A 10,365-nucleotide genomic window follows, 5' to 3' on the forward strand; every position below is an offset into this window, starting at 1 on the left:
TACATGGACAAGCACCATCTTACATTGGTGATCTTCTTAGTCCCTACACCCCCAGCAGGTCCCTGAGGTCCAGTGATCAAAGCCTCCTGGTTGTGCAGCACCAGGCTAAAGGTCAAAGGTGACAGATCATTTGCTGCTGTGGCCCCCAGACTCTGGACCTCTCTCCCCCTGAGCCTGAGATCAGTGGACTCTGTGGTCTCCTTTAAACTCACCTGTTCAGGCTTTGGTGGGACCTTTATCACCTCCCTCTCCTTGTTCTGGTCTTCCTACCAATTCTGCCTTTCCCAGGATCCACTGTAATCAACGCTTTCTTTCTGTTGCAGGTTCCTGCGAAGGCGAGGTGGACCTTCTAAAACAGAACCAGCCACAGACCTGAGGCGCTGGAGGCTGACTAATGTAGGAGGAGGGCAGATCTGGAGCTATGTGGAGGATCAGGAAAGCTGCCACAGACCTCGGAACATGCTGGAAGCTTATTCTGTTGGATTAGACACTGTAGGCGTAAGAAATAAGAGCAGCATTTTTGTTATCTGTAGCTGAAGTGAAATCTGAAATGAAATTTGGTGTGTTTTTTGCTGATAACTGGTCATCTCCTCAGAGTGAGTTTGTTCCAGAGTCCCTGCCTGCCCAAACTGCTCTGGCTGCTGCAATGAAAGGAATGGACTTCTACAGTCACCTCCAGGTTGAGGATGGTAGCTGGGTGGGAGACTTTGCTGGACCACTTCTGTTTTTCCCAGGTGAAAATAATCATTTTCCTGTTTTACATTTGCAGTGATTACCTGTAGCACCCCCATTCTGACTGGATTAAAATTTAAAGGACTAGAACATGATGCAGGAAAATCATTTGGTCTTTTCCATTGGACGTCTTTATGCTTCCAGGTCTTATCATCACATTTTATATAGCTAAGATCCACATGCCAGAGGCATGGAAGAAGGAGATTGTGAGATACCATCGGTCGGTTCAGCTGCCAGATGGAGGCTGGGGTCTGTAAGGCAACATCAGACAGCTTCATACGTTTGTTTTTTAAGTTGTACCACAAGCTGAAATCCTGAAGGGGTATAAATTGTGACAATTATCAATAAGTTTTATTTTTTATTGTTTAAAAAAACCTCCTTGTTGATCATTTTGATGACAGTGTTTTGTGTGTTTTTGGTTTATCTGCAGACATATTGAAGATAAATCTACCGTGTTAGGAACAGCCCTGAACTACGTCGTCTTGAGGATCCTGGGGGTGGATCCCGATGACCCAGATTTGGTTCGTGCTCGGAACAACCTGCACAGCAAAGGTCAGAGTAGAAGAAAATCTGGCTGGACTCTGTAGGCAACAATAAATGGCTTCAAACCAAGTTGTGCTTTTATGTTCTGCAGTAGCAGCTGATTCAAGTTCGCTTTGTGTTTCACGCTTCGTAGGTGGTGCAGTCGGGATCCCATCATGGGGTAAATTCTGGTTGGCTGTTTTAAATGTCTACAGTTGGGAGGGAATGAACACGTTAATACCAGAGATGTGGTGAGATTTAAGATATGTTACTGTTTTCTTCTATCTGCTTTAAAATAAGAGAAACTTCTAAATCTTAATCCTAACTTTGCAAAAGTCCCTTGTTTTCCTTCCAAGCAGCAATACTTCCTTGTAACCATTTAAGGTTTTTGTTCTGGTGATAAGATATTTAACTTCTCTATGTATCTGGTCTTAAAAACAACCTCTTGGACACCCTGAGTTACTCTGACAGCAAAGTGACAGACTGCATTAGGAGATGTTTCTGCAACATCAAAGATAAACAAAGTATGAATCACATCTCTTAAGCTTAAAGTTGACTCATGTATTTTATCTGATTCAGGCTTCTCCCCACCTGGGTACCAGGCCATCCCTCCACTCTGTGGTGCTACTTCCGTCAGGTCTACCTGCCTATGAGCTACTGTTACGCTGTCAGACTGTCTGCAGAGGAAGACCCTCTAATTCTCGGCCTCAGACAGGTGATGAAGCTACCATCTACCACATGAGAGAGCCATGGTTATTACCAAGGGTGCATGTAACTTTTACAATGGAGTTACAAAACTGAGCGCCAAGTGTTGATGTTTGGTATTCACTTCACATGGAACTGGTGCCCCTGAGAAGGCTGAAACTTGATATTTGACCTTTCATGGCGGCTGTAGTTCCCTTGTGATACAAGCACAGCATAGTGAAGAGCAGTTTTGGAAACACAAATGGATGGGGCATCTCTTACCAACACTGGTACATAAGGGAGGGTAGCTGAAAAGAAAATGGTGCGCACGCTTTATGATTGTTGTGCACGTGTATCTGTGGACCATACATGTGCAGACCTGCTTATTATCCCATAACCCAACAAAAAAAACCTAAACAATTTAAGAATGTTAATTTCACAGTTTTTTCATCGATAACATTTCTATCATCCATCCAGTTATACCTGCCTATCTGGGGTCGGGTTGGGTCGTGGGGGCAGTAGCCTAAGCAGAGACCAGATTTCCCTCTCCACAGCCACTTGGGCCAGCTCCTCTGGGGAAATCCCAAGACGTTCCCTGGCTAGACGAGAGACATAGTCCCTCCAGCTTGTCCTGGGTCTACCTTTAGGTCTCCTCCTGGTTGGACGTGCCCAGAAAACCTCACCAGGGAGGCGTCCAGGAGGCATCCTAACCAGATGTCCGAGCCACCTCAACTGGCTCCTCTCGATGTGGAGGAGCAGCGGGTCTACTCCGAGCCCCTCCCGGATGACTTGAGTTTCCCACCCTATCTCTAAGGGAAAGCCCAGCCACCCCAGAGAGAAAACGTATTTCATTTGCTTGCATTCGCAAGCTGACAGTGACGGTGGCACAGGAGTTAAGTGCTCGCCCTGTAATCGGAAGGTTGCAGGTTCGAGCCTCGCTCAAGGGGTGAATGACTGATTGTGTTGTAATGTGCCTTGGGGGGGTTCCAGGACTCCAGAAGTCGTATATCAAATACAGGCCATTTACCATAATCGAGCAGCCCTACTCGTGACCATAGGTGAGAGAATGGACGTAGATCGACCGGTAAATCAAGAGCTTCGCCTTCTGACTCAGCTCTCTCTTCACCATGACAGACCGGTACAACGCCCGCATCACTGCAGATGCAGCACCAATCCGCCTATCGATCTCACGCTCCAGTTTTCCCTCACTCGTGAACAAGACCCCGAGATACTTAAACTCCTCCACTTGGGGCAGGACCTCATCCCTGACCCGGAGAAGGCGTTCTACCCTTTTCCCAATCAAAATATTTATTTATTTATCAATCAAACAAAACCTTTATTTAACCAGGAAATAGACCTCATTGAGATTAAAAATCTCTTTTTCAAGAGTATCCTGGCCAAGAATAGCAGCAAGACATGTTTCTGGACACACACACAGGCAAACAATTTATACATAAAATTACATTTACACGAATGTTGGAAGGGTTGGCTGTAGATGTTTTATTTGATAGTTTTATCAAGTCAATTTTTATGAAAGGTCTAACCCAATTTTTTTATGTTGGCATTTTATTATGTCATTTTGGAAACTTTTATGATTGACTATTCATTGATATTTTTTTATTCTGACTTGATAGTGGAATTTTTATTTTACACACACACACATATATATATATATATATATATATATATATATATATATATATATATATATATGTATAATTATTTTTTTTTACATATTTTATGTATTGATTTTTTGCCTGTGTGTGTGTCCAGAATCGTATCTTGTTGCTTTTCTTGGCCAGGATACTCTTGAAAAAGAGTTTTTTTTTTATCTCAATGAGGTCTATTTCCTGGTTAAATAAAGGTTTTGTTTCACAGATAAATAAATAAATAAATAAATAAATAAATAGAGTCAGATGAGGGTAGAATGACTTCTCCAAGTCAGGGATGAGGTCCTGCCTCCAGTGGAGGCTGTAACGTAATGATGTAAGGCTCTTTTATGAAAGATAAACCGTCCTACATAATAATCTGGAATATTAATTTTAATAAATTAATAGCCACATTTTATAGAGATAAGAAGACTCAAAGGTTGTTTTGATCGATAAACTGACGATCATATCCAGTTGTCTGTGTTTCAGTTCAATGAAAAGGCAAGTTTGAAATTAAAGAGTTTAATTCTTCAATTTAAACTAACGATTTGAAATGACAATCATAGGAAAAACAATCAACATCGGCAACCTTGTTGGACAATCTTTAACAGTTGATATTTTAAGCTTGCACAAATAGACCTTGTGTTGGATGTGCTAAGATTGAGGATGATGGAATTATGAATGCGTGCATGCAGGTGTATGAGATTGCTTCAGGGAGAGAAAAGGTGATCTGAGTGAAAAATGATGTTTTGTAATTAAACTTTAGTTCTTATTAGAAAACCAGCATCAGAACGCTATCTATCATGTTCACCCCCTTTATATCCGGATCTCGGAGGATGTTTATCCAGGACACCTTGGCTGACAGAGAAGACGAAGGTCCAGTCCAGAGTTGACCTCGGTACACGTTGATGAAGCGTTTAGCAGATGCGCTTTCTCAAATTTAAATTAACTCAGAAATCAAAGACTCTGGGACGAGTCTGCGTTAGCTGGTTGCATTTCAGCTATTCTGTCTGGCTTGACAGAAATAGCGTGGGGGGGAGAGAAAAGAGCCGGCAGGGCTCCTTTCCCATTGTGTTTGTTCCGCACGTCCGCTCTCTTTCGTTCTCAATCTCGTTCTGACTAACTTACCAAAAACCACTTCTCTTCCCAAAGCAAACTTGTGCGTCAGAGCAAATGTGTTTTGAGTTACTGTGAATACAGACCTGTTTGAGCGAGTGTGAAGGTCATCGCTAAACATCTTCAAAAACATTATTTAATTAAGTACTGATTCATTATAGTTCATTATGATTACCCAAAGCATAATAGTCATTCATTTGATTAAAATACATTTATAATGAGCAAAGTGATAAAATGATTATTTAGCATTAATAATGAAGAAAGTTTAAGACTCTGTTTTATTATGACTAGACTGTGTGAGAATTCCTTCTTCTGAAGAGCAGGTGTTAGATATTGTGGCTTTTTTCAGACTTGCTGTTGGCTCAGGTCTTAATCTGTGGGTGAAAGTTGCTGCGTGACCCAGCTTTGACCCAGCCGGGCAAATACGACCTTTGGCACAGAAAACCCATACTTCCTCACGTTACAGTCGGTACCTTAAAAAGTACCGAATTCGGTACCCATCCCTGGGGAAAGATGGTTATTTCCTCACACTCTATGCCATAAGTCAGCACAAGGTCCAATGTATGATGGCAGGAGTGGGTGGAGCTATGTATTCTTTGAGTAAAACCAGTTGAGTCTAAGATATTACTAAAGGCTACAATGAGGCTATCATTTTCAATGCCCACATGAATATTAAAATTCCCCACTACAATGACCTTATCAGTATTTAGCACCAAATCAGATAAAAAATCAGAGATCTGATCCAAAAACTCAGAGTAAGGGCCTGGTGGACGATATAAAACTACAAACAACAGTGGTTTTACAGTTTTGCAATCTGGATTAGGAAAACTAAGAATAAGATGTTCAAACGAACTGTAGCTATTAATTGGTAAGGGATTGATTCCGAATGAAAAATGGTTGCTACTCCTCCTCCTCGCCCTGTACTTCGAGCAATATGATGATTTAAATAATTTGAAGGAGTCGACTCGTTTAAGCTAACATAGTCCTCTTGCTGCAGCCAGGATTCTGTGAGAGAGAGCAAAGAGATCTGATTATCACAAATCAAGTCATTAACTAACAAAGTCTTAGAAAAAATGGATCTAATGTTCAACAACCCACATTTAATTATTCTAGTTTTCTGCTCAGTTGAATTTGTTCCAATATTTATGAGGTTTCCATGATTTGCTTTATTAAGCCTGATATTTAATCTGTGTGGTTTTGGCCGTGGGCAGGACACTGTCTCTATGGGGTAGTGGGTGGGTAACAGTACAGAAGCTGCAGAGGGGTGGGTTAAACTATGACTCTGCTTCCTGGTCTGGACCCTGGGTTGTCATGGAGGACTATTAAAACTGGCCATATTCCTAGAAAGAAGAGCTGCTCCATCCAAAGAGGGATGGATGCCGTCTCTCCGCATCAGACCAGGTTTTCCCCAAAAAGTTTTCCAATTATCAATGTAGCCCACGTTGTTTTCAGGACACCACCTAGACAACCAGCGGTTGAAGGACAGCATGCGGCTAAACATGTTGTCACTGGTCCGATCGGGCAGGGGGCCAGAGAAAATTACGGAGTCCGACATCGTTTTGGCAAACTTACACACTGAAGCAACATTAATGTTAGTGACCTCCGATTGGCGTAACCTGGTGTCGTTACCACCAGCGTGAATAACAATCTTACTGTATTTACGCTTATCCTTAGCCAGCAGTTTCAGATAAGATTTAATGTCGCCCGCTCTGGCCCCAGGTAAACATTTAACTATGGTTGCTGGAGCCTCTAATGCCACGTTTCTGACTATGGAGCTGTCAGTGATCAGAGCCGGCGTCGGTACAAGATCTGCTCGGGTGCAAGATCGGCTCGGGGTCCTTCGACTGCCGATGACGTCAAAGTACGGCAAACCGACTCGGACAAAATGCACTACAAATCTATACTGTTGGAAAGAATTTAGCACTTTCATTATTAAAATAATGTTTCTTAAGACATAAGTTTGTGTTTATAATGGTATTTGTAAAATAAAACACTACATCTTATATATCTTATTCATAATGTTGAACTCCTCTTTGAGCACATCCCTTGGCTTGAAGAATCATAGGTATTAGCAACACCTGTGAAATTGTATTTGCAGGAAAGAAGGGTGTCCCGTTTATTTAAGTATTTTGTGTTTAGAGTTTTTGACGTCTTGTCATAGACTGTAGCTGCTAGCCAAAACTCTGGAGTTAAAAGTTTTCTGGCTTTACTAAAAAACCTGTCTGTACTTATTTGATTGATGGTATTTTTACTTTCTATTAGACTCCAAATGTAATCATTTGGCACGTTTGTAATTCATAATTTGCAATAATGTAATCGGCGATATTAGCATTATGGGTTTTTCCATGTATATTAGCATTGCGCTAACCACTCGCTGCCAAATTGCAGCCTTTGAGATTAGAAAATCTCCTGGCTTTACTAAAATACCTGTCTGTACTTATTTGATTGATGGTATTTTTACTTTCTATAAGACTCCAAATGTAATCATTTGGCACGTTTCTAATTCATAATTTGTAATAATGTAGTCGGTGATATTAGCATTAGCATTGCTATGGGTTTTTCCATGTATATTAGCATTGCGCTAACCACTCGCTGCCAAATTGAAGCCTTTGAGATTAGAAAATCTCCTTTTGTCACATCGCAATTTAATTGCACATGCAGTTAATCGTTCAGCCCTAATATACATGCAGCTCTATGCTAAAAGTGTATTTTCAAAGAGGTAATGATGGATTTCTTTGTAAAAGTTGTCCATCTTTCCAATAGAAAGATTTGCCTGGAACAACGTAACGTGATAACAACGTAACGTGATTACGTAATTCCGTAAGGTTCATGTTCAGCCAATCAACTACTTAGACGTCATCGGCAGTCGACGGACCCCGAGCCGATCTTGCACCCGAGCAGATCCTGTACCGACACCGGCTTGTCAGTGGGTGCGTCACTGAGCGGGGAAAATCTATTAGAAACGTGGACGGGTTGGTGGTGGCCCACGGGCTGGGTTCTATGCTTCCTGTGTACCGTCACCCAGCCGGCCTGAGGTCCCGGCTGCTCGAGTTCTGCTGGAGGATCGCTACGGGGTGGTTCTGAGCTAGTTAGCCCCGCGCTAGCTAAGTAGCTACGGCTGTTAACGGGCTTTTCAACAGCGCGGAGCCGAGACTCCAATTCCGACACCCTCGCCTCCAAAGCTACAAAAATGCTACATTTATTACACGTACCATTATCACTAAAGGAGGCAGAGGAGTAACTAAACATCTGACACAGAGAGCAAGAGATAGGAGACGGAGAAGCAGAGACAGAAGTAGCCATAGCCGTGCTGAGGCTAAGCTAACTGGAGGAGCAAACTGTTCCAACACCAAATAAACTGCGTGCAAATTCAAATGGTTCCCTAAAAGCTTGGTGGAACAACAGAAAATGTGTGTTTTAGCGTGCTTTTGTGCTACAATAACTCAGAGATATCCTAGTACAGAGAAATTAAATCAGTTTTAGCGAGCCCCAAACACCAAACAGCTACATGTAGAGCAACACTGAAAACAGGAAACGCCTTACCGCCAGGTGCACTATATGCCTGGTGGGTGGGATGATGCAACAGAGTGAAACAAGAGTATGCCACATTCATTGTCCAGTGGACTGCGGAGATCATTTGAAAGACAACGGTAGAACCCGCCCCACAACCGAGAGCCGTCAATGGAGCGTGCCCAGACTAAATACATTTATTTAGTCTGGCTTGCCAGGCTAGCAACCCACAGATATATCTGCTCAAATCAATTCCATGTTGAGCCATTGTGTGTGTGTGTGTGTGTGTGTGTGTGTTTGGGGGGGGGGGGGGGGGGGTGTCTGTGCCAGCCCAATGGATGTTTGCATTTCTGCACCAACTGTGTTCATTTCTGTTAGCACCCCACAGTGGTATCCACCTAAAAATTCCCTGGATTCCCTATATGAGCTGACATTCACAGGGCCACTATGAGTAGTTTGGGGGCAGAAATCACTGTGGGGTGCCCACATTGGGCTCTCCCCTCTCTCCCACACTCTTCCTGCATCAGGATGCCCAGGTTGGGCCAGGCTGAGACTAGATTAGGCTCGCAGGACTGTGTTTGATTCTAATGGGTCATTCCCATCTGTACCTGGTCGGCCCTGCCCGGATAGCTCCAGTCGGCCCCAGCCTGGTGCGGTTGATTCCACACATCCAATGCTGGACTGACCATAGGGCATAGCAGGCCGACCCTTTCATCTTTTATGGGCCGGTGTGTCTGTTTTTTTTTTTTCCGGCCTCTAGTTGTTGCGGACAACTTGTCCGCGCCACGCGACGCCTCGTAAAAGTTGGTGGATTGGCCAATTGGTCATAATACACTCTGGGCTGGACCAATAGCCAGAGGTCTGATGCACCCGCCAGTTGTTTGAGTCTCAGTAAACAGACAGACGAGCTTAACAAAATGGAGAACAAAAAAATGGAAAGGAGGAGCAGAGAAAATTCGACTAAAAAAGAAACTGGCCCTTCAGGTTGATGCTGGCACATGTGTTAAAATCTCACAGTTGTTTGGTAGTGAAGGTTCAAGTAAAATCAATTTAGGAAGTGATGGAGCCTCAGCCCAGCGACAGGTTGGAGAAGAAAAGAGGGAGGAGGAGGAGAAACCCAAACCGGGCCGTCTCCTCATTCCCCACCATTTTTTTCTTCTTTTTGTTTTATTGGCAATAAAGGAGGCGGGTGACATCTAAACTCAGGTGCATTTGATCATCAGCGGATCCGTTTATTAGCCGATGTTTGCTGTCAAAGCTCCTGGCCATGGTGTCAGTTTGGATCTGATGAGAGAGAAACATCGGAAGAGGAGATGTCCAGACTCAATCATCCAGTTAATGGAGAAACTGTTTACATTTTAGATTACATGAAGGACTTGAAGAAAAGTTATGAACAAATGTCACCAGGATTCTTTTTTATGTAGCTGATAGGAGAGAGACTTCTCCTGAAGTGTTGAAGAAACTCACAACAAAGAATCACTTCTCACTCTAGATTCTCCGGGTCATAACTTCTGAATTACTAATCGAATAAAAATAATTCAAACGGTTTCTAAAAGTACATAAAACGAGCTTTCCAACGAGGTATTACATGATGTAATTCATGTTCCTCCAAAAATCGCTATTAGAGGGAAACCAGCTTTGCAGCGTCACAGAAAGAAACGGAGTGAACCGCGACGGGAGAGCGAGAACCGAAAGGAGGAGTTGATCTGATCATCTTCATCAGCAGCTTTTATAAAGTTATGGAAACGTCACAAATAAAATCCACCTGGTTGGTCAGGTGTCCCAGAAGGCTGTTTCTGTAGATGGTGACATGAGGAGGGACAGATTAAAGTCACACTGGTTTTTATTTGAACACTCAACTGTTTACTAAATGATTCAGCTTCATTCTAGCATTATTTATACGTACAATAAATATTTATTTAGCTGAAAATATAATGTTATCAGTGCAGAATTGTTTTAGTTGACTTTTTGTAATGAAATGTTTACATTTAACCTTTTATCTGCTTATTGATCTTCATAATGCTGGTAGAAATGCAGCTACAGCTGTGAAGTACCCTATGAGTGTTATTTAATGATACTAGTATTTATTTTACTGTATCCCGTTCTCTGGACCAGAGCATAGACCTGTGGTCACAGACAGGCTGCAGTCATT

At 42.6% G+C, this 10,365-nt stretch overlaps 1 protein-coding gene across 1 annotated transcript; it reads left to right on the forward strand.

Moving 5' to 3' along the window:
* Positions 1-601: 601 nt before the first annotated feature.
* Positions 602-2,296, forward strand: LOC129154082 (lanosterol synthase). The gene is made up of 5 exons (XM_070552854.1): positions 602-734; positions 877-981; positions 1,163-1,284; positions 1,409-1,505; positions 1,834-2,296. The coding sequence occupies exons 2-5, from the start codon at positions 923-925 to the stop codon at positions 1,994-1,996; spliced, it is 441 nt and encodes a 146-aa protein (XP_070408955.1). The 5' UTR covers positions 602-734; positions 877-922; the 3' UTR covers positions 1,997-2,296.
* The last annotated feature ends 8,069 nt before the right edge of the window (positions 2,297-10,365 follow it).

This window comes from Nothobranchius furzeri, chromosome 7 (genome assembly GCF_043380555.1).
Source record: "Nothobranchius furzeri strain GRZ-AD chromosome 7, NfurGRZ-RIMD1, whole genome shotgun sequence".
NCBI classification, from domain to species: domain Eukaryota; kingdom Metazoa; phylum Chordata; class Actinopteri; order Cyprinodontiformes; family Nothobranchiidae; genus Nothobranchius; species Nothobranchius furzeri.

What these genes read in the sequence shown, in the direction of transcription:
- LOC129154082 (XM_070552854.1), top strand. Translation starts at nt 923, where the DNA reads ATGGAAGAAGGAGATTGTGAGATACCATCGGTCGGTTCAGCTGCCAGA. An exon ending in GCTGCCAGATGGAGGCTGGG is followed by an intron (nt 982 to 1,162) that starts GTCTGTAAGGCA and finishes GTTTATCTGCAG; the next exon opens with ACATATTGAAGATAAATCTA. An exon ending in ACGTTAATACCAGAGATGTG is followed by an intron (nt 1,506 to 1,833) that starts GTGAGATTTAAG and finishes TATCTGATTCAG; the next exon opens with GCTTCTCCCCACCTGGGTAC.